Source organism: Triturus cristatus, chromosome 10, assembly GCF_964204655.1.
Source record: "Triturus cristatus chromosome 10, aTriCri1.1, whole genome shotgun sequence".
NCBI classification, from domain to species: Eukaryota; Metazoa; Chordata; class Amphibia; order Caudata; family Salamandridae; genus Triturus; species Triturus cristatus.
The window spans coordinates 895,576,206-895,600,540 of record NC_140593.1 but is presented as its reverse complement, the minus strand read 5'-3'; the positions used below and the strand labels follow the sequence as shown (position 1 = coordinate 895,600,540).

General features: G+C 52.2%; 1 protein-coding gene across 4 annotated transcripts in view; it reads left to right on the top strand.

The window, feature by feature from the left end:
- SMARCC1 (SWI/SNF related BAF chromatin remodeling complex subunit C1) overlaps positions 1–24,335 on the top strand; it is a 958,790-nt gene that overhangs the window by 839,553 nt on the left and 94,902 nt on the right. The window contains exon 27 of one of the 4 annotated variants that reach the window (XM_085628643.1): positions 19,605–19,718. In XM_085628643.1, the coding sequence (XP_085484769.1) occupies positions 19,605–19,718 (114 nt within the window). Of the gene's footprint in view, positions 1–19,601; positions 19,782–24,335 lie in introns of all 4 variants that reach the window. The other 3 variants (XM_085628641.1, XM_085628642.1, XM_085628640.1) reach the window with 3 other exon arrangements.

Here is a 24,335-nt window from a genome sequence, read left to right as displayed (position 1 = left end):
AAACCTCCTGACTGAGGAGTTTCAGCCAGCAGCATGCTCTTCAGAGCCCTTGCTGCCATTTAATGAAGCCCTCACTGATGTCCTTTTGGGCTCCTTGTCCATGCCCAACACGCTGGGACTCCTGCGGACAGGAACATCGCCCGACACCACTGCCCGGCTTTGAGCGACTCACTTTTCCTCTCCCAGCACCCTACCCCTGACAGCTTGGTAGTTCAAGCCTCGTCTTCGAAAGGTAGGACGTTCCCTACAGCTCCACAAGATAGGGAATCCAAGAAGCTGGAACATTTTGGTTAGAAAATGTTTTCTTCTTCCAGCTTAGGATTGCCGTCGGTGAACACTGCATGTCTCTTGAGCTGGTTCCAACACTGTGTGGGACATGGTTGTGCAAGTGCTGCCGCAATGCCCGGGCTGTACTCGCTGGTGCCGTTGCAAAGGGTCGAGATGCAACAAAGTTCACAATCAGGTGTGGACTGGACACTGCCGACTCACTAGGCAGGACAGTTTCAACGTCAGTAGCACTCAGACGCTACTCCTGGCTGAGAACATCTGGCTTTTCAGGGGATGTCCAATCTACTCTTTTGGACATGCCCTTCGATGGCCATCGCCTGTTTGCCGACAAGGCAGACAATGCACTCGAGCGCTTTGAGGACTCTAAGGCTACGGCCAGGTCCTTGGGCCTTGCAGTGTCCTCTTGCCCCTTGCAGTCTGCCTTTCGCCCCTTTCGTGGCTACAGAAAGGGTCCCCCATCACGTTCCAACCAGAGCCACCGCCCGGCGAAAACTCACCAGCCTCTGCGCGGCTGGGGATGTGGGACCCAGCGATGTGGGTCGGAGGACCAGAGGGCGGGCCAGTCCAACACCGCCCCCCCTGCTGGAGCCTCCAAATCCTCCTAGTCTGACCCTTCAGGGCCCCCAAAAACCAGTGGGCGGCAGGACTCACCATCCCCTCCCCCACTGGTCCACCATCACGTCGGACAGGTGGGTTTTGCAAATAGTCCAAAGGGTCTACTCCCTCCCCTTCGAGACTTTCCCCTCCATCCATGCGACCAGTATTTCACTACATGTCAGAGGATCATTTGGCACTTCTCTGTCAGGAAGTTACAGCTCTCTTGGCCAAGGGAGCCATCGAGCGAGTCCTTCTGCCAGAAGCAGGTCATGGCTGTTACGCTCAATATTATCTGGTGCCGTAAGAAGGACAAAGGCCTGCATCTTATCTTGGACCTCAGGGACGTCAACCGCTTCCTTCGGAAGGAGAAGTTAAAGACGTTGACTCTGGCTCAGGTCCTGTCTGCTCTCGACCCTGGAGACTGGATGGTAGCTTTGCACTTGCAGGATGCTCACATCCCCGTCTCGTCAGGCTATGATACCTATGTTAAAGCCATTATCCCGGATTTCGATGAGAATGACCCCGAGGCTGCTGGGCCTCATGGCCTCCTGCATCCAGCTGGTGGATCATGCCAGATGGCATATGCGGGCTCTGCAGTGGGACCTGAAATTCCAGTGGGCGTAACATCAGGGCAATCTTTCCGATTGCGTCCAGATCTCGGACGGCACAGCACACCAACTGCAGCAGTGGCTTTCCAACCAGGATTGAGTCAACAGCTGACCCTCTCCCTTCCCCAACCAGTGTTCACAGTAGTGACAGATGCGTCACTTTTGAGGCGACCACATGAGAGAGGCGGAGAACAGAGGCCTCTGGTCTCCAGCGTAGTCCCAGCTCCACCTTCTGGAGCTACGGGTGATCCGTCTCGCAATGAAGGCCTTCTTTCCTACTGTCTGAGGAAGAGTAGTGCAGGTGTTAAGGGACAACACCACCGCCATGTGGTGCTGCAACAAACTGGGCGGGATGAGGGTCGTGGACCCTATGTCAAGAGGCTCTTTGCCTCTGGACATTGCTGGAACATCAGGACATGTCCCTGGTGGTTCAACACCTGGCAAGTTCTCTGAACGCCAGGGCAGACAAACTCAGCCGCAGATGCGTGATGGATCATGAATGGTGTATTCACTATGAGGTGGTGCAAGGTCTCTTTCGACAGTGGGGAGAGCCTTGGTTAGATCTATTCGCCACCAAAGAGAACGCGCAGTGTCAGCAGTTATGCGCGTTGGAATTTCCAAGGCGGCACTCGCTCTGCAACGCTTTTTGTCACGAGTGGAGCTGCGGTCTAATATCACCTTTCCGCCTATACCACTCCTACCCAGAGTGCTGAAGAAGATCAAGCGCGACCGGGCCCAAGTCATTCTTGTTGCGCCGGACTGGGCACGGAGAGTCGGGTACTTACACATGGCCATCGATCCTCCGATCCGACTGCCTCTTCGAGAGGATCTTCATATGCCGCAACAGGGGAGGGTCCTCCACCCGAACCTGACAAGCCTCCACCTCTTTGTGTGGAGATTGAGCAGCGACAGTTGACAGCTTTTGACCTTCCTCCCGAAGTCTGTAGTGTAAACTTGGCAGCCAGGCATCCCTCCACTAAAATGGTATACGTCTGTGGGTGGAACAAGTTTGTGGCATGGTGTGCAGCAAAGGCTGTATATCCCATTTCTGCCCCCCTTTCTGAGGTTCTCCTCTTTCTTCTTTCTTTGGCCCAGCAGGGCTTTGCTGTGGGCACGCTAAAATGCTATATATCTGCCATTTCGGCCTTTCTTCGGCTGCCTGATCAGCCTTCTCTTTTCAAGTCCGCTATTGTAAATCATTTTCCTAAAGGCATCACTCATCTCTTACCTCCAGTTCTTTTTGTGATGCCCCAGTTTGACCTTAAATCTGGTCTTAACCTACCTTTTTTTAATTTATTATTTATTTTAAGTTTTATATAGCGCAAACTAGCCCCGAGAAATCGGGTATCAGAGCGCTTTACATGAGCACCAGTTTTCTTACAGAAGGACACGCCCATTTTTTGCTGTTATTGTTAAGCACAGGAAGATTAAGTAATTTGCCCAGAATCAAAGGATGTTGAGCGTCGTTGCCGAGACTCGAAGCAGGTTCCCCAGCTTCAAGGTCGACCGCTCTAGCCATAAGGCTACATCCTCTCAGTGTTAATGGTTTACAGGTAAGTACACTACTTACCAGTATGGCTTTTGGGGGTTAGGACCAAGGTTCCCCAAGGTCCAGGTAGGCACTCAAATTGCACCACCAGCGGCACTAGGGTGTACGGGTGCAGAGGCCCAATGTTAACCAATGGGGCTAGGAGGCTCCTCGGTTGGGGGCTTCTCACGGGCAGGCCATTCTGTGTCAGGACCCAAGCTACGAGGGTCAAGGTCAGGGCAAAGGGAGTCCCAGGTCGGCACTAAGTCCACACCACCAGGGGCGACTGGGTGTAGAGTGCTTAGGAGGAGCCAGGAGCCCAATGCAATTCTACGAAGGTTGCTGGTTTTGGATTTTGGCTGCAGGCTCAGTATAGGAAGTCTTCCTGGAGGAACCAACTGCAGGGCAGGTAAGTTGGAGGGCTCAAACATAGGTGTACCTCCGGTCCTCTTCTCCAGGGCGCAGGGCGGCTGGATGCAGGGGTGTCTTTTGAGGTCGCATTTCACCTTATGTGCGTTCCCTTCGAGCCGCTACATAATTGCCCTCTCAGGCTCTTATCTCTTAAAACTGCCTTTCTGGTTGCTCTCACCTCTGCTCGCAGAGTGAGTGAGCTCCAAGCTCTTTCACCTAAGCCTCCTTTCCTTGCAGTCCATCCAGACACTGTTGTACTCCGCACAAGGCCTTCATTCCTTTCCAAAGTGGTAACCTCTTTCCTCATAGGTCAGACCATCACTTTGCCCACCTGCTTTCCGCCCCCGCATTCGTCCAAGGAGGAGGAGAGACTCCACCGTCTGGATCCAAAACGTGCGTTATCATTTTATCTTGATCGCACGTGACAATTCCAGGTAGACTATTAACTCTTCTTGGGCTATGCAGGTGCGAAGAAAGGTTGTGCCGTGCAAAAACGAACCTCCTTCGACGGGTCGTTCTTTGCTTCAAAATTTGCTATTCCTTTGCGAAAAAGGATCCTCCGGTAGGTCTGCGTGCCCACTCCACCAGGGTGACGGCAGCTACTACCGCTTTGAGGCATGGAGTCCCACTCGGTGACATCTGCCAGGCAGCCACATGGGCATCTCTGCACACATTCACCAAGCATTACTGCCTGGATAGTCAAGTCAGGAGAGACGGCTTCTTTGGCCGTTCTGTTCTCCATAGGACTTTCTGGTGTGAACTTGGTTCGCAGACCCACCTCTGGGGTTGGTGTTGCTGGGGTATCTATTCTAAGGTAAGGAATCTATAACTAATTGTCTCTTTCAGATGAACAAGTTACTTACCTTTGGTAACAATATGTTTGAGGCATATGAGCTGCAGAATTCACACTTTGTGCATAGATGGGCTCGGATGCTTGCACCTTGTTGTTGTTTGGAAGAAGCCTTTTGTAGTTACAAGATAGGTGACCCCTCCCTTGGACGATAGTGCGCATGGGTATCGACACCATCCTCAGATTGTTTTTTTCCGCCATCGAATTCGGATGTAACTTCGGCACCGTGTTATCCAAACCTTTTTGACGCGCAAACTCTACAGTATTGTTTTAGTTCGCTAGCTCAAATACTCTATTCTGGTTGTCGACGCAGGCCGCAGGGCCTATCGACACCTTTCGGGCATACGGCTAATGGAAATTACTCAATTCAATAAATGCCCCCATTGTGGAGCTAAATTCCCACACAGCGACCAACACAAGGTCTGCAACCTCTGTCTCTCGCCCAAGCACGAGGAGACACCTTGCCAAGCCTGTGCCTCCTTCCAGTCCAAGAAGACAATTTGTGATCGCCGGGAACGACGACACGTTATGGCGCAACAGGCTGCATCGGTGCCAGAAGACATCTTCGATGAAGGCCCCGATGTTCCGGAGGCAGAGGATTCAGAGGATCTGGACACCATTTCCGAGGCGAACGACTCCGACGACCACATCACTCCAGGTCAACGTGTGAGTACAACTGCCCTGCCCCGACCCCACCTGAAAAAAAGAAGGCTCCTGTTAAGACTTCACCTGCAGGCACCAGTCGCGACCGAAACAAAGCTTCAGAAGCCCCGCCCCCAGGCCCGACTCCGAAGATAAAGGAAAAGCCTTCCACCAGCTCAGGACCGAACAAGCCGCATGTCAGTGTCCCGCAAAGACCTTCAGCACCAAAGCCGGCAGCACATCCTTCACCCACAGTCTCCAAAAAGGCCTCGGCACCGAACACCTCTGCACCGAAAGAACAAAAGGCCTCGGATCCAAAAAAGATTTCCGACTCGACACCGAACCTGAAGGATCCAAAAACCCCTTCAAAGGCACCAGAGCAGAAATCTAAATCCCGCTCGGAACTGAAAAAATCGGCGCCGAAAGAGACTATCGAAGAGGAAGAACTTTTTCTGACGAATCCCATCGATCCAAAACAAAAAACTCTCCAAGTGGACCCTAAGACAGGCCATATTGTCAGCGTTCCACACAAAAAGAGGTAATTGGACACCCCACACATCCCTGAGGGGCCTGTGAAGAAAAAAGTCTGTGCAACTTCACCCTTACGACCCTCTTCTCCTGTTCTTCCTTCTAAACCTTCCTCTCCTCAAAAACCTCCCATACTTCCCTCATATTCACCACCACCACAGGATGATGTTGTTTTAGGGGGTGGGGGAGGCAACAATGACCCTTTTACTGACCCGGACACATGGGATGACTATGATGACCCAGTAGATCCTCCAGACCTTCCTAATGCATACCCAACAAAGCCATCTCCCCCAGATGACAATATTGGCTTTAGTCCACTCATTGATAGGGCTGCCCAGTACCATGGTGTTCAAATGCATTCGGACCCCACAGAGGAAGACTTTCTAATAGACACTTTTGCACAGTCACAAAGGACAGTACAAAATTTACCCATGTTAAAAGGCGTCAATAAACATGCACCAGAGATATTTAAAGACCCTGTAAGGGCTAGAATTCTCAATCCTCGGATTGATAAAAAATATAAACCCGCCCCTAATGATCCCACCTACTTTAAGGGCCAACTTCCCTTAGGCTCCCTGGTAGTCACCAATGCTAGAAAGCGTGCCAACTCTCAGACCTCCGGTGATGCTCCACCTGCAGACAGAGAGTCTAAATTACTGGACGCTTCGGGCAAACGAGTTGCCGCCCAGGCAGCTAATCACTGGAGGATAGCTAATGCGTAGGCATTACTTGCCAGGTATGATAGGGCTCATTACGACAAGCTTGAAACCCTAATGTAGCATTTGCCTGACCAATATAAAGCCAAAGCTAATGATTTGATCCAGGAGGGCAAATTAATAACAAATGCATCAATTAAGTGTGACCTCGATGCAGCAGACACCGCATCTAGATCCATCAACACTAGTATGTTGCTAAGGAGACATGCCTGGCTGCGCATTTCTGGGTTCAAACAAGAAGTGCAGACTACTATCCTCAATCATCCGTTCAATCACAAACAACTTTTTGGCCCAGCTGTGGATACAGCTTTAGAAAAAATGAAAAAGGACACGGATACTGCTAAATCCATGGGAGCATTACAGTCTCCATCTACATGTGGCTCCTTTCGACACTCTTTTTATAGAGGAGCATCCAAAAACATCAGTACAGGCACTGCTTCTTCCTCCTATAAAAGCCCCACACAAACATTCCCCCTACAAGGGATATTTTAGAGGTGGGTACAGGGGAAATAACAACAAAGGTAGAGGCCGAGGTAACAACAACACCCGCGCCTCTCCCACTAACAAACAGTGACTTCCCTCCAGACCATTCCACTCTGGTCGGAAAGAGATTCTCACAGTTCCTACCTGTCTGGAATTCCATCACTACAGACAAGTGGGTAAGACGAATTATCCAGTATGGTTACTGCCTGGAACTTACTGCAACTCCCCCCAACATACCGCCCAAACAACGTCCCATGTCCACGGAACATTTGACGCTCCTTAAACAGTAAGTTCTCTCGCTGCTTCTAAAGCATGCAATAGAACTAGTTCCCTTACAGCATCAGGGAATAGGAGTTTACTCCTGTATTTCCTCATCCCCAAATAAGACGGTACTCTAAGACCAATACTGGACCTCAGACCTCTCAATCTTTACATACAGTCAGATCATTTTCACATGATCACTCTTCAACAAGTCCTTCCACTGCTTCAACAAGGCGACTTCCTTGCCACACTAGACCTCAAGGACGCCTACTTCGATATTCCCATACACCCTGCTCACAGGAAATATCTACGGTTCACAGTGAACGGCCAACACTATCAGTTCAAAGTTCTGCCATTCGGGGTGACCACGGCACCCAGAGTGTTCACAAAGTTCCTTGCGGTAGTAGCAGCGCACTTGCGAAGGCGGCAAATCCATGTATTTCCATACCTCGACTGGCTGATAAAAGCAAAGTCATACAACCAATGTATTCACCACACTTATCAAACTATTCAGCTGCTACACAGCTTAAGGTTCCCAGTGAATTACACCAAGTCTCACCTTCAACCCTCCTACCTACATCAGTACCTAGGAGCCACAATAGACACTTCCAAAGCTATAGCATACCCCAATCCAGCCAGGATAGCCAGTATGCAAACCCTCATCACCAAATTTCAGCCCCAACACTCTTCCAGCCCGAGTGTTTATGCAACTCATAGGAATGATGGCCTCTTGCATTTTCATTGTACCTCAGGCAAGACTTCAAATGCGCCCTTTACAAGAATGTTTAGCACGTCAGTGGAACCAGGCTCAAGGTCCACTTACAGATCTGGTGTTGGTGGACAGCTGCACACATCGCTATCTGCAGTGGTGGCACACACAAAACCTTTCCAAAGGGCGGCCGTTCCTAGAGCCAGTTCCACAGATAGTGCTAACAGCGGACGCATCACTCACAGGCTGGGGAGCCCATCTCCTAAACCACACAATTCCGGGCAAGTGGACCACTCAACAAAAACAGCTCCACATCAACCACCTAGAATTACTAGCAATATTTCTAGTGCTAAAGTCATTCCAAGTACATCTCATCCACAAAACTGTCCTAGCCCGCACCGACAATATGACCGCAATTTATTACATACAAAATCTGATAGAGACATCTAACCACAGATTCCGTAACTTCGAATTATCCCCAGGCGCCAGACTGGATCCGGATTTTTTTTTGCAGTGACACCTCTGCGTGCCGGAGGCCGGCACCACATGACCCCGCCCTGATGTCCACGGACGTGACGTCGGCGAGGTCATATAAGTCCCTCCCGGCGCGCGGACGTCAGTTTCCTTCTTTTCCGTGTGCAACGCGGCTCCGGAGTAAGCGGTTCCTCTGGCCTGTTTTCGGGCCCTTTTGCCACTTGTGTCTGGAACAGTGTGCGATGCCTTCGGGCTTTAAAACGTGTGCCCCCTGTTCGCGGCACATGTCCGCGACGGACCCACACCTTATCTGCATGTGGTGTCTGGGCGAACACCACGACTCGACGGATTGCGACGTCTGCCAACAACTCAAGCTGAAGTACCGGCTCGCAGGCAGGTCGCTCCCCATGCCGCTGTACTGCCTCGTTGTACTGGTGCTTATTTTGCTGTTTATTTTGCTGCACTGCCTTTGACTGCTTGACTGTATTTTTCCTGTTGTTGCTTGCCTAATTTCCTTTTCCTCTCCTGCTAGTCTTTGTGCCCCACTTGCCTTCTGTTCCCCCCGCCGTCTGTCACCCGCTCTTCCCCCCTGCTCTCCCATTTGCCGCCCCGCTCCCAGCTGCTCCTACCTCTCAACTCCCCTTATATGGAGGCCATGCAGCGGGTGCGCCGCTAGTGCGCCAAAGGCGCGATTAAGGCAAGCCCGTCTGCGCCCGTCCACACCTGGACCGTGCCCAGCACCAGAACCCCAGGCCCCCGCTACCGCCACGACGCCCGTCACCGCTACAATGCCAGCACCTTCCACGTACTCCACACCGGACGACCACACACCTGCTTCCTGGCCGCCCGAAGCGCACCCACGGACCTTTCACCTGCCGGAACTGCAGCTTCACCAGCATCTGCCCCGCCAAACCGCCGACCTGGAAAGAACCCAACTACCTCAGATTCATCCTCCTCAACACCCGCTCCGCCCACAAACACGCCGTTGAACTCTGGAACCTACTTGACTCAACCTTCCCAGACCTCGGCACCCGACATCGCCATAGCCGTCCCGGAAGGCTACAAGATCACCCGCAGGGACCGCACCAACGGAGTAGGAGGAGGAATCGCCATCGTCCACAGGAACACTCATGAGTCTCGACCAACACTGACGACACCCTCAGCACCGCCGAACACCTGTATTTCCTGATCCACACCCACCCCAACACCACACTCGGAGGAACCTCGTCTACAGACCCCCCCCGGACCCTGACCACAGTTCAGCGACTCCATCGCCGACTTCGTCAGCAAACACGCCATCGCCACCACGGACTACATCCTCCTCGGTGACCTGAACTTCCACCTCGAGAACAATGATGACACCAACTCCACCACCCTGATCATCAACCTAGCCAAACTCGGACTCAGACAACTCGTCACAACACCCACCCACTCCGCTGGCCACACGCTCGACCCCATCTTCTCCGCAAGCCCCCACGGTTCCTTCAACCACACCACCGAACTCCACTGGACCGACCACCTCTGCATCCACTTCACCTACAAGAAGCCCACCACCGCACCCAACAGATGTCTCGCCGCTGCTGTATCAAAGTCAACGAAGATCAGCTAACCATCTCCCTCACCCTGAGCCCACCCACCGGCCCCGACACCACCGCCCGCAACCTCAGACAGTGGATCGACGACTGCGCCAACACCCTCGGGCCGTTCATGAGACCCTCCAACAGTCACACCAGCAAAAAAGCCAGGTGGTTCACTGAAGGCCTCCAAGCGAACCTGCCGAAAACTGCAGAAGAACTGTTTCCGTGAACAAACGCCGGACAGCTACGCAGCCCACAAGAGCGCCACCCGCAGACACCATCACCTCATCAGATCTGCCAAAAGGGCCTCCTTCAAAGACCACCTAGACAACAACGCACACAACAGCAAAGAGCTCTTCAACATCGTGAAGGAACTCTCCAACCCCAGCTCCAACACCAACGACATCCCACCTTCACAAAACCTGTGCGACTCGCTGGACACCTTCTTTCACCGCAAGATCACAGACATCCACAACAGCTTCAACGCCACGCCCGCCCCAACAACCACGAGACCTCCGTCCCCACAACCACCATCTGCACCAACCGCGTGCTCGCCTGGACCAACATCACCGACGACGCCGCCATCAAGACCATGAACACCATCCACTCCGGATCTCCGTCAGACCCATGCCCACACCACATCTTCAACAAAGCCAGCACAGCCATCGCACCCCATCTCCGGAAAGTCATCAACATCTCCTTCGAGACAGCAACCTTCCTGGAGAGCTGGAAGCACGCCGAGATCAACGCCTTACTCAAGAAACCCAAGGCAGACCCCAAGGACCTCAAGAATTTCCGGCCCATCTCCCTGCTCCCGTTCCCGGCGAAGGTCATCGAGAAGACCGTCAACAAACAACTGACCCGCTACCTCGAGGAGAACACCATCCTGGACCAGTCCCAATCTCGGTTCCGCAGCAACCACAGCACCGAAACTGCCCTCACTGCCGCCACAGATGACATCTGGACCCTGCTAGACAACGGAGAAACAGCGGCCCTCATCCTTCTGGACCTGTCAGCCGCCTTCGACACGGTCTGCCACCGCACACTAAGAACACGCCTCCACGACGCCGGGATCCAAGAGAAGGCCTTGGACTGGACCACCTCCTTTCTCGCCAGCAGAACACAGAGAGTCCGCTTTCCCCCCTTCCGCTCCGAAGCCAACGAGATGAGATGCGGCGTACCCCAAGGCTCAGCCCAATGCTGTTCAACATCTACATGGCACCACTCGCTCACGTCGCCCGACTGCATGACCTCACCATCATCTCCTATGCCGACGACACCCAGCTGATCCTCTCCTCACCAAAGACCCCCACACTGCCAGAACCAACCTCCACGAACGAATGAAGGCCGTCGCCGAATGGATGAGAAACAGCCGACTGAAGCTGAACTCTGAAAAGACAGAGGTCCTCATCCTAGGACCCACCCCCTCGGCCTGGGATGACTCCTGGTGGCCGACTGCACTGGGAACAGCCCCAACACCCACCGACCACACACGCAACCTAGGGGTCATCCTCGACTCCACCCTTTCCATGACTAAGCAGGTCAACGCCGTCTCTTCCTCATGCTTCAACACCCTCCGCATGCTTCGCAGGATCTACAAGTGAATCCCCACCGAAACGAGAAGAACGGTCACCCAGGCCCTCGCCAGCAGCAGACTGGACTACGGAAACGCCCTCTAAGCAGGAGCCTCGGCCAAACTCCTGAGACGGCTGCAACGAATCCAGAACGCCTCCGCACGCATGATCCTCGACATCCCTCGCCGCAGCCACATCACACCCCACCTGAGAGACCTGCACTGGCTCCCTGTCAACAAGAGGATAACCTTCAAGCTCCTCACCCACGCACACAAGGCACTCCACAACACCGGACCAGCTTACCTCAGCTTCTACACCCCCACCCGCCAGCTCCGCTCCGCTGACCTCGCCACAGTCCCCCGCATCCGAAGAGCGACCTCCGGTGGCAGATCGTTCTCCCACCTCGCCGCCAAGAGCTGGAACACCCTCCCCACCCACCTACAGCAGACCCAAGACCTGCTGACCTTCAGAAGACTTCTCAAGACCTGGCTTTTCGAGCAGTAGCAGCATCCCCCACCCCCCAGCGCCTTGAGACCCTCACGGGTAAGTAGTGCGCTTTACAAATGATTTGATTGATTGATACTTTCTGCTCACCTGTCTCGGTCGTGGTCGTCACGGCCTCCGGCGTCCTCTTCGGCGGCAGGTCCAAGTGGCGAAGGGTTTCGTTTGCAGCGTCGGTCGCCGTCTGGTTCCTGTGTGCGTCGCTCGCCCATTCCTGGAAAGTCCTGGCGCTTGTCGCGAAGGTCATCGACCTCCGTTCCTCCTGTTGAAGGGGGTGCTCGTTCCCGGAGTTCTCCAGAACTCCCTGTGTGCCATGCCTACAACCCACTGCCCTGGCATAGATCAGTCACTCCTCTAGCTGGGTGCACTATACAAGTGGTGAGGGTACAGGTGCATGAGCCCTGTACCCCTACAGTGTCCAAGTCCATTCTTAGACATTGTAAGTGCAGTGCCGTGGGGCGTCGGGGGCAGGGGTGCATTTTGGGGTTAGATCTTCTTACCAGCTCCTGGTCGCGCTTGGGGGGACCTTTTGGATTTAGGCTGCAGGCGTCGGCTGGAGGCTTGAGGCAGGTCAGGGGTCGCCAGATCTCTGGTCAGGATCGCTGAGGTGACCTCGTGGTGTTCTACCCACTCGAGCTCGGGCCTTGGCGGCGGTTGCAGAGTGGGGTGGATTCCTGGTGTCCAGCCAGAGGTTGCAGATGAACAAATCCGGTGTTCATGGGAGACAAAGTCTTTGTAGTTGAAGGTCATCCGGGGTTTTTGAGGTTGCTGGCTGCAGGACACACCGGGATGTCACAGGAGCAGGTTCCAGGGGGAGACAGGCCAATAGGGCTGTGGCCAAGTCAGTGGGCGTCTTCCTCTTGTTAGCTGCTGCACGGCTGTTTGGTCCATCTTCTTGTAGATTCTTCTTGTCTGAGGAAGCAAGGTTCAGGGGTGCCCCTAAATAGTAGATCTGAAAGAAACACGTTAGTTATATTCCTCACCTTAGAATATCCCCAGGCGTCAGGCTGGATCCGGAAAGATTTTGGTCAGCAATACCCTTGCGCGCCGCTAGGCGTCGACTGCGGCTCCGCGTCCATCGTCGGCGTCGTGCGCCGGGATGATGTCGTCTGAGTACTTAGACGCCGCCCTTGCGCTCTGACGTCAGTTCTTCTATTCTTCCACGCCAGACAGCGCCGATCCAGGAAGAGCATACCATTTTAGTCACTTTTTGACTAAACTTTTTGTACTCCTTTGGTTCTATTCTCGTCGACTCGACTCTGGTGCCGGTAGGGATGCCTGGCTTTAAAGCTTGTGACTCCTGTCACCGACTGATGTCGGTTACGGACCACCACCGCCGGGGCCTCTATTGCCTTGGGGCCGACCACAATGCCGAGTCATGCTCCGACTGCCGGGTCTTGACTTCGAAGGCTAGACGGGAGCGGTCCCGCAAGCTACTCGAGCTCCGGCAGTCGGCTCCGTGCCGTTCACTGTCCCGGTCGAGGAGGTCGAGGGACCGGTCGCAGAGCCGCAGCCATCACCACCACTCGTCGGGTTCCAAGTCTTCGGGTAAGTCGAAGCATAGCAAGAAGTCCAAGAGGCGACCTGGCTCTTCGGGCTCCCCTCGCGCGACTCGGCTGAGGGTTCGGGTGGTACCACCCACGCGGCTCCATTGGAGCCGCAGGAGTCCCATCCGTCCCTGGGACTGACGCGACTCCGGCGGAGATCAGTGCCTTTCTCATGGCCATGAGAGGCCTGGCTCCGCCGACGCCTGCCGGCGCGCCTTCGGGCTCCGCGGGCTCGACTGGGAGGCCTAGCGAGCCGGCGGCTCTGGTCCCGGCGCCATCGTCGATTCCGGTCCCGACGCCGCAGGCCCTCTGGGATCCAGGCCTGGATCCCAGTCGGCGCCGGTCGACCTCACGACCCCTCCACCGGCACCACCTTCGGACGCCGCCGTTCCCCAGTTTAGTCCCGGCCCGGGCCCCGACGCCGATGGGTGGCAATTTCATCTTCCGCCCGGCACCGGTCATTCCACCTGTCTACCAGGAATCGGATGACGGTGACGACTGGGAGGGGTCTGAGGACCCTCTGGCCCGGCAGGTCCAGTTATCTCAGGTCTGGGCAGACGAGCTGGGGGATGCCAGTGGTCTTGACACCTCCCCTGACACTGGCTTCATCTCTCCTCCGACAGTGGCTTCGGAGGAAGGTGCTGCATTTTCTGTGGTGCTGCGCAAGGCGGCCGAAGTCCTTGGGCTGGAGCTACCTGCTGTGGCCGTGAGGACTAACCTCCTCACTGAAGTGCTCCAACCGTCAGCAAGCTCCTCGGAGCCTCTGCTGCAGTTTAATGAAGCACTGGTTGACGTTCTGAAGGGCACCTGGTCCAAGCCCTCCACGGTACCTCCTGTGGACCGGAACGTGGCACGGCGCCACCGCCCTACACCGGGCGACCCCAGTTTTCTGTCCCTGCACCCCACGCCCGAGAGCCTGGTTATCCAGGCCTCTACTTCCCAGACCTCCTTCCCGTCCGCTCCCCTGGATCGGGAATCCAAGAGACTAGGACAGTTTGGTAAGAAGCTGTTCTCCTCTCTGAGTTTGGGATTGCGGTCTATTAACACCGATTGTCTTTTGGACCGTTACTCCCACTCCCTGTGGGATACGGTGGAGGACGTGCTGCCCCAGTGTCCGGAGGAGGTCCGGACACGGCTCGCCCAGGCTCTTGCCGAGAGGCGGGATGCAGCGCGGCATGCAATCCGATGTGGACTGGACACTAAGGACTCGCTGGGTAGGGCAGTGTCGACCACGGTGGCGCTTCATCGCCACGCCTGGCTGCGGTCCACGAGTTTTTCTGGGGATGTCCAGAGCACCCTCATGGACATGCCCTTCGATGGCAGTCGCCTTTTGGCGACAAAGCGGATAGTGTGCTGGAGCACTTTAAGGACTCCAGGGCTATGGCCAAGTCCTTGGGCCTCTCGGCCTGCGCCCGCAAACTTCCGCTTTTTGTCCCTTTCGTGGCCAAGGAAGGGGTGCCCCCTCACGTCTGCCTAGCCACAGGCCGCAGAACCAACCTCCACATGGTCGCGGACGTAGATTCCGCCGAGGCGGTACAGGGGGACAACGTGCCGGTCCGTCCACATCTACCCCAGCAACATCCGCCTCAAAGCCCTCCTAGTCCGTGCTTTCAGGCCCATTCCACGCCAGTGGGAGGCAGAGTTCACCATCACCTGCTCCACTGGCGTTCCATCACGTCGGACAGGTGGGTGCTGCAAATCGTCCAAAGGGGCTACTCCCTCCCCTTCGAGGCGACCCCTCAAACCATGCCACCGCAGTACCACCGCTTGTCGGGGGATCGCTTGAAACTTCTATAGGAGGAAGTTACAGCCCTCATGGCCAAGGGGGCCATTGAGCGCGTTCCTGGTCCAGAAGTAGGTCGTGGTTGTTATTCCCACTAATTTCTGGGCAAAGGGGGCCTACACCCTATCTTGGACCTCAGGAGCGTCAACGCCTTCCTCCGGAAGGAGAAGTTCAAGATGCTCACCTTAGCTCAGGTTCTGGCTGCCCTAGACAGGCCCTGGGAACCTGATTGGCAGGGACCTAGGGCACATCAAGTCTAAAGTGCATCAATAGTCTGGCAACAAGTGGGGGGTTACTGCAACAGAAACCCAGCTTCTCACAATAAGACGTTACCAAAGGTAAGTAACTTGTTCTTCTATGTTTTAAAAACAAAGCACCTCTCTTAGGACTCAATAGACTTGCTTTAAGAGTGAAACATTAAATAGGGACGTTTGCGCTTTGCCATTGTTTGAAATGGCAAAGTTTAGAGAGCAGTTTTTAAGTTGCTTTCCCAGTCTGCAGTGGCATGCTGGGAGATATGTTTTACCTTGCCCCACTCAGGGTTGCTCAATAAGTGCTTCAGTACTTGAGAGAACACTTTAACTTACAGCCCCTGTGTAATCCTGGTACCATATACTGGGGACTTGGAGGTAAGTCAGCTTATGCCTACTGGTTTGCAGGCATCAGTGCACTTTCAGAGTTGAAAAGCCAGCAGCATCAGCCCAACTTTTGTGGATGACCATAGAAAAAGAGGCATTTCCTTACTGTATTTAACAGCTTTAGCAACATACTAACTGCGGAAAAGATCTTTCCACGTGCTTCAAATGTTTTGAATTCTGTATCCAACTGACCTGGGGGAATGTGCCCTGTGATTGCTCCAGTGAACAAGATGTTTGGACAAACAGGCTCTCTGCTGAAGGGTGAGCAGAAAGAAAGGGCAGACAGATCTCCAGGAGTGGGACACTAGCATCTTGCCACTAAACTCTTGACCACTGGAGCATACAACAGCTTTTCCCATGCTGCAAGGCCTCATTGATGGGCAATAACGGTTCTGAGGCAGGCTGTGCTAGGAGAAGGACCTCCGTGAGGACGTTCAGTCTTACTTCAACCTTCAGGAGTTGTAAATTGAGAACCTCAGTTGCTTTCCTGCCTGGCAGGGTGAAGAGGCATGTCTTTTGAAATTGGTAGTCCAGGAAGAAACTCCATGTCCATCTTCGACAAAGTGTCCAGGCCACTGGCACAGGACAAACCAGAAATGTCAAAAGGATTGTCAGCCTCATCATTGTCAGCCGGTTAAAGGTCCAAATCTGAGTCATGAGTCCTCTGTCTTTACTTCTCCTCAGTCTGTTGGTGAGCTTCCATTCTGGATCCATGCTGATGTGGTGGCTCTATAGGAGGCGAAGCAGGCACCCATGTCTCGGAGCATGGTTTTAGTAGAGGTGTAGTCAGTCGTTTCTGCAGCAACACCTACCACAGCGTCAGTAACTAAACTGCATAGTTAGCCACAGGTGCGAAGACCGAAGTCAGCATCAGGACCATTGGTCCAGCGCCGTGGATATGACCATGGGAAGACCGAAATAGGATGATGCTCCTTAAAGGTTCGAGGCCCTGTAGAGAATGGTGAGCATTTCATTCAGGAGAGCTGCTGGATCCGTGCCCAGCATCAGGAGTTCTGGGCAGGATGGAGATGGTGCCAGGAATTCCGGTATCTGTTGAGCTGACACCAACGGATTCGGTTGGAAGGGCACCTGTACCAGTAGAGTCGAAAATGCAAGTGTCTGTAAAAGGCTGAACTGTAGGGTGCGGCTGAGGTGCAGGCATGGAGTCACTGCATTCAGGTTCAGTAGGTTCCAATTCGACCAGCTTTGCCACCTGGGGGACTAAACTCTTCCATATAGGTTCTTGTGTTTCTTCTTCCGAAGTAGAAGGCAATATTGATCGAGGTCTTGACATCGACTCTTTCTCATCATGAGCCCGGGCCATGAAAATATTTGCCTCACATTCCTTAATGACCTTCGGGTTCATGCTGAGGCAAGAGTCGCAATGACTGGAATCCTGGTCGGAGCACAAGCACCACAGACAATAGAATGAAGGTCAGTGATTAACATCTGTCCGTCTCTGTTCTTGCAGGACTTAAAACCAGATCACTAGGGCTGAGACATTAGTGCTGCACTTTTTATACATTTTTGTGGAGGAAAACTCACGGCTCTCAAGAGCCACATTATTGCGCTGGGAAGGGCGACGTATTACTTTGGTGATGTCGCTTTGTGCTGCTTCCGGCGCTGTTCCCAAGCCGGTGGATCCACCCTGGGAGCTTTGAAGTTTCCAGATCCAGTCTGATGCCTGGTATTATTCTATAGGTGAGGAATCTGCAGGTAGAGTATCCACTAGAAATATCGGTACAGCAGGTGTGTAACTTTTTCTTGTGAGGCATTTTTTTTCCTTTTTGCGTTTTTTGGTTCAGCCTTCCTTTTGGAAATGATTTACTTTGATTAGATTCCTAAAATATTTGTCTGTTTCCTCCCAAAGTAAGATCTACATTTGGCCATCATTTTCTTTATGCACTCTCCCTGTGAACCAATGCGCAACTGTCCACTAGGTCTTCTGACTCTGAAGATTGTATTCTTAGTTGCAATAATTTCAGCTCTTGACATGAGCAAACTCCAAGCTGTCTCAATGCAGCTGCCTCACACCACCGTTTTCACAGGTAATGCGATGCTAAGCACCAGGGCGGCCTTTCTGCCAAAGGTCATGACTACTTTTCATGTTGAGCAGTCCTGTTGCACCACCTCACCCCTTGAAAGAGGAGGAGAGACTCCATCTGTACCTCAAGAGAGCTTTGAGCTTTTACATCGATCACACGAAAGAACATCGGGTGGATGATCAGCCTTTTATGATGTTCTCTGGGGCGAATAAAGGCACGGAAGTACCAAAAAGACTCAAGGTGGAAGGGTCTGCATTACGATCAGCTGCGCACTTGTTTAGAAGAAGCCTCCAGTTGAACTCTGAGCCCATTCCACCAGGTTGAAGGCCACCACTGTGCTGGCCACACAGTGTGTGCCTGTTCTTCATTTGTCAGGCCATGACGTGGGCATCAATGCACACATTCCTGAGGCACTACTGTCTTGACAACCAGATCCAACAGGAAGAACATTTAGCTTGTTCATCCCTGTAGGTCTTTTAGTTCTGAACCATTCCAGAGACCCTGGGGAGGTACTGCTTTGGGATCTGTTCCAAAGATGAGAAATCTGTGTTTAGAAATATCCATCATGAAAAAAGTAATTGCCCTATGTAGTTCTCTTTCTGGTGGATTCTCGATCTAACTCAGATTCCTCACCTCCCTCCCACAACCCTGTTCTGTGGAATGGTCTTTTTCTCCATTTAAAAAGGTATCAAAGTAGAGATATGCAAACTAATACCCCTGTTTATTGTGGAGCTCCATTTGAGTATGGGGCAGATTCAAGAATAGAACTCGCATACAGGGGTGGCGTGTATATGTGGCTCCATCGTCACTTCCGGGTTGGAACAAAGTCAACACGAAGTTGCACAGCTCCATCTACTGGCACATTGGAGCAATGCTGTTTTAAATCTTTGGGATCCTGTCTGGCACCTGAGTATATCTAGAGGTGAAGAATCTGCAGTGAGTGTATCCACCAGAAAGAGCGCTACTAAAGGTAAGTAACTGTTTTACATGTTCTCTCTCTACTTGGGAAAAAACGCTAGGGTAAAACAAATGTCATTATAGGAATGTTTGGAGTCCCTTTCAGAGTGAGTGGGTCCCTCATTAATTGTCCAAAAACAAATGGATATCAAATGTAAACTCACTCTACATTTATTCATATGAATGAGGTGCATTAGAAGTTGGGTAGTTTTATTCTAAAACAGAATTTATAAAAGGATACAATAGTGCAAAGAAGACTACTTGTTCCCACGTTCATGACTTGCTAGTAGTGGTTTTGTTTTTTCAGTTTGTATGGAGTGGCTTTCCCCGATTGTCTTATTGCATCGTCTATTTCCAACCATTGAAGTGTTATACTTACTATAATAATGTATGTTCCTTTACAGAACCTAGTATATCTGCCCAGTGCACCAGTTACTCGCTTGAGGTTGCAAACTTTGATGCTTTAGCCGTCAACCACTGTATTGCAAATGCAGACCAGTAAATAACAAGAAACTTGTGAAATTCAGAGACACTGAATTAAACTCACTCTGGATCTATAGGTTTCCTGTTTGTGGTGTGGCTCAAAACCTTGGAGACACTTTGTTCTTCTGCCTTACACTTGCCCTGGTCAGACAAAACTGGTGTGCAATAAGACAATCCTCAACCCCTAAAATAGAAATTTTAACTTGGCTTAATCTGCTTTTAAGAGAAAGCATCAACAAGAAATACTGTGGGAGCGAGATTGTGCTTCACCTTTTTATTTGTTTAGGAGAGTGGGTTCTCTTGGCAAGCTTCGCTATGTAAAAATTGAAGGTTTTTGTTTCTGGTGTAAACATATAAATGACTCTGTGATGCTTATTACTAAATTGTGCAAATTATCCCAGCAGGTCCAGCTGCCGGTCCTGCGTCGGTCATTACTGCTTCACCAGGACCTACCCGCATAATGCCAAATGTTTCTTCAAATATGCCACCTGCTGGTGGCCCACCACCTCCAGCATCAGGTCTGCCACCCTCATCTAATAATGTAATTGGACCACGTGTACCATTGGCACCCAATGGCATGTGTAAGTGCATTAAAATCAGATGATTTGGGCTGTCTGTGTGTTTACAAGCTTAAATGTTATTTTCTGCACATTCTTGGTTTGGTGTAGAAAGACCTCTCTATTTCATAATCTGATGTATTTGGGTTTCTGCAACTTTTTTTTAAAGATTCATCAGCTACTATCTAGTACTGCTGAAATGTTACACTAGGTTTGACATTAAAATAAGATATAGCATTGAGCCACACTTGTCCCTACCCCCACTCTTAAAGCCTATTTCTGCTTTTGTTTCATAACGTTATACTTATCCAGTATTAGGGTATCTTTCATAGATTCACATGCCTGAATCATTCCCCGTCGTCGGGAATGGGAGTCACCGGTAAATAACAAAGTAATGTCCAGAAGACATAAGACAGTCATAGGCCTCAGAGGCCTTAGCTTAGTAAGCTATCCACGTCCTTATGTAAAAAGGACCAAATTTTGGCCAGAGCCAATCAGCTAACACCACCCTCTAGAACCTTCCTGGTAGGAGCTCTAGTCCCTCAGATTTTCTACCGCACGTCGTGCTAAGGGAGTCTCCACTGAGCTCTGCTCATTTCTTTGGATTTGACAGCATTTCTCTCAACATTCTGGATTTTCAGCATGGCTGATACACCTAAGAAGGGTTTATTCAGGCCCTGCGCCTCTTGTGGAAAAAAGAGGCTACATATCGACGACCAACACAAGGACTGCTTGTATTGTCTCTATCCCAGTCACAGTTCTAAGGACTGCAAGGTATGTCGGACTTTCTCATCTAAGACCTTGAAAGACCGAGAGGGGCGCCTTTTAATCTGGCTGCAAAGGCTAAAGGACAAGGAGGATGTGGCCTCTGAGGAGAGTGAGAGTTCTTCAGTTGCGTCTCACTCCTCATCTAAAAGACCAAGGGTGGCATCGCCGGGCCCTTCGTCGCAGCCACCTCAAAAGAAGACGCAGAAAAAGTCTTCAGAGGTCCAGGATTCGCTTGTTCCAGGGAGCTCGTCTCCTAAGGTGATGCCCCACACCTTCAAAAAGCCTATTGCCACCTCGTCGACGACAACAATGTCGACAGTAGCGTCGACGAGAAAATCTCCTTCGACAGCGATTTCAGTTACATCGTCGACGACGACTCTATCGACGATGACATCCCATTCCATGTCTTCGACGACGACAACTCCATCGTCGACGGCAGGCAAGTCAATCCCGTCGACGTTAGCCATAAAAAAGGCGTCGTCGAGTAAGCTGTCGACGGGAGCGTCGACGACGACGACACCGTCGACGAGAGCTTCATCATCGTCGACGACAACATCGTCGACGAAGACACCGTCGACGACGAAGACACCGTCGACGAGAATATCACCGTCGACGAGAATATCACCGACGACGCCGTCGTCGACGTCATCGTCGACGTCATCGTCGACGAGGAGACCGTCTTCATCATCCTCGTCGTTGACGACGACCCCGACGACGATCCCGTCGACGGCATTGATACCTGTAACGTCGGTTACAGCTATACCATTGAGCCCCTTGAGGAGTATGGACACGGACGACCAGAGTACATTTGTGCATGTACAAATAACCAAGCGTGCATTGACTCCGGCCCTCACTTCGCCCAGTAAGGTCTCAACCTTGCCTCCCACTCGCCTCTTTGAAGAGGAGGATTCGGACGACGCTAGTCTCTTTCCTGCGGCGACTAGTCCATCACAACTCCATGTGAAGTACCAGGATGTCTCGGATTACGAAGACAATCCCCAGGATTATGAGGAGGTTCCTCATCGAGAATACATGCCGCCTCCACCTTCCATGGTGTGTCTACCGGCAACCTTGGTCACAGACCTTCAGCTCTTAATAACGGACTATAAGCAGCGTTTTCCGACTCCGGCACCTCCACCGATGCCTGCGGGGCCTTCCAAGGAGGAGGCTACACGGCCACGACCGCCTCCACTGCGTTTGGAGAGGACGGCACTTCCGCCTCGGCCCGCCACGGACGACGAGGAGGAGGAGGAGGAGGAGGAACCTGAGGAAGGAGAACTCCAGGACGTTCAATCCCAACAAGATGAATGGGACGATTACATCCTTCCGGCTCCTGTTTCGCCTGTCCCTACCACAGCCGACTCACCGCCCGACGACATCGGCGGTTTCCACAACATCATTGAAAGGGCGGCCCAGCGCTTCCAAATCCCGATGCCTTCGCATCAACAGGACTGTTTCTTATATGACTTTAAGGAACCCTTCAAGAAGACCGTCCGGGCAATTCCGATAATAGATTATATTTGGGACCAGGGCATAAAGATAATGCAGAACCCTTCATCAATGCCACCGGTTCTACCACGCCTGGACAAGAAGTATAAAGCTCCGGACACTGCTCCGGTTTGTCTTACAGGCCATCCAAAGCCGGACTCGGTTATCACTCAGGCTGCGCAGAGGAGGTCAAACAACCCAGCTGCGCTGTTGACAGCTCCGCCGGATAAAGAAGGGCGACGTATGGATAACATAGGGAAACGTTTCTCCTCTATGTCAGCCTTGACAGTGCGTGCCTCCAACGCTACTGCACTATTGGGACGGTACAACCGACAAATGTGGGCGGACATTGCCCCATATCTAGCGGATTTGCCCTCTGACTTAAAGAAGAGGCAAAGAAGATTCTGTTGGAGGGTGAGCGATCTGCCACGGAACTGATAGACTGTGCAATGGATATTGCTTCCATAGGCTTTAGACAGCTGGCTGGTGCGGCTGCTCTCCGGCGCCAGGGTTGGCTCAAGGCAACTTCTTTCAGGCCGGAGGTCCAGACAAAAGTCCTGGACATGCCTTATGATGGCCAGTTTCTATTCGGTTCTCTTATTGACGAGGCATTGCAAGGTATCAAAAAAGATACAGACACTGCCAGAGCCCTGGGGTCTCTGCAATCTCGGAACCCTTCCTTTCGTGGGTCAAGAGGAAGAGGCCAGACTTCCTCCAGAGGAGACTTTCAACAGCGTTCCTCTTTCTCCTCTTCCCAGCAGTACCGTCCACAATCTCAGCAGCGACAACAGTCGTCTTACCACAAAACTTCCTTTCGTAACAGAGGAGGAAGACAAAAAGGTGCCGCGCGGCGGCAATGACTTCCAGATGCAGCCGGGCTCAAACTTGTCTCCACCCTACAAGATTGGCGGAAAAATCTCCCATTTTCTCAAAAATTGGCAAACGATAACTACGGACCGATGGGTCCTTCAATTAATACAATTCGGCCATTCCCTGGAATTCACACAAATTCCTCCTCAAACTCCTCCCCGCCAAAGGGCTCACAAAAACCTACGCCCATTACTCCAAGAAATAAAGATTATGCTTCTAAAGGGAGCTATAGAAAAAGTTCCCCTCAGCCAACGAGGGAGAGGGTTCTACTCCCATTTCTTTCTCATCCGAAAGAAAGAGAAGAAATGGAGACCCATATTGGACCTCAGAAATCTCAACAAATTTCTGAAAAAACAGTCGTTTCGAATGATTACCATACAGGAGGTTTTGCATTTACTCAACGCAAACGACTACATGGTGTCGGTGGACCTTCAAGACGCCTATTTTCATGTCCCAATACACCGCAACCACAAGAAGTTCCTGCGTTTCATGGTGGCGGGCAGGCATTACCAGTTTCGGGTTCTGCCATTTGGGCTCAAATCGGCGCCACGCATTTTCACCAAATGCCTAGCACCAGTGGCGGCGTACCTACGCCGGTTCCACCACCAAGTCTTCCCGTATTTAGACGACTGGCTTATCAAGTCCCCATCACAAGAAGGCGTGATAAGTTCTTCCAACGCTTGTCTGACACTCTTCGAGTCACTGGGGCTCACTCTCAACCACGACAAATCTGTCCTGCAACCATCCCAATGCATGCAATTTTTGGGAGCCACACTAGACACCATCCACAGGAAAGCATTCCCGTCACAGGAACGCCAGGACAAACTTCAATCTTTGGCACTCCATGTAATGACAAGAAAGACACTCTCGGTGCGCCTCTTCAAATCCCTCCTCGGGATGATGTCTTCCTGCATTCTTTTAATCCCACATTGCCGCTTGCGGATGCGACCCCTACAAGAGGCTCTGTCGAACCAGTGGATCCAGTGTACAGGGTCTTTCGACGACGTCATCCAAGTAACCCCGGCGATCAAACAGGCTCTGCAATGGTGGGTTTGCCCCAAGAACCTTTCGCAAGGCTTGCCTTTCTTGCTTCCTGCTACTCCTCATATAATCACCACGGACGCTTCCTTAGAAGGCTGGGGAGCTTTCCTTCAGGAGCTACAGATAAGCGGAAAGTGGTCCCTTTCGGAAAAAATGCTTCATATCAACCTTTTAGAGCTCCGAGCAGTCTACCTAGCTCTAGTGGCTTTCCTCCCGAGGATAAAGAACTCAGTAGTGCTTGTCCGGACAGACAACACCACGACAATGCACTACCTGAACAAGCAGGGAGGGACTCGTTCACTGACACTTTCGCGCGAATCGCAGAAAATCTGGAACTGGCTGCTCCGCCACAACATCTCTCTCCGAGCAGATTATGTTCCAGGCACCCACAATGTGTTGGCAGATTATCTA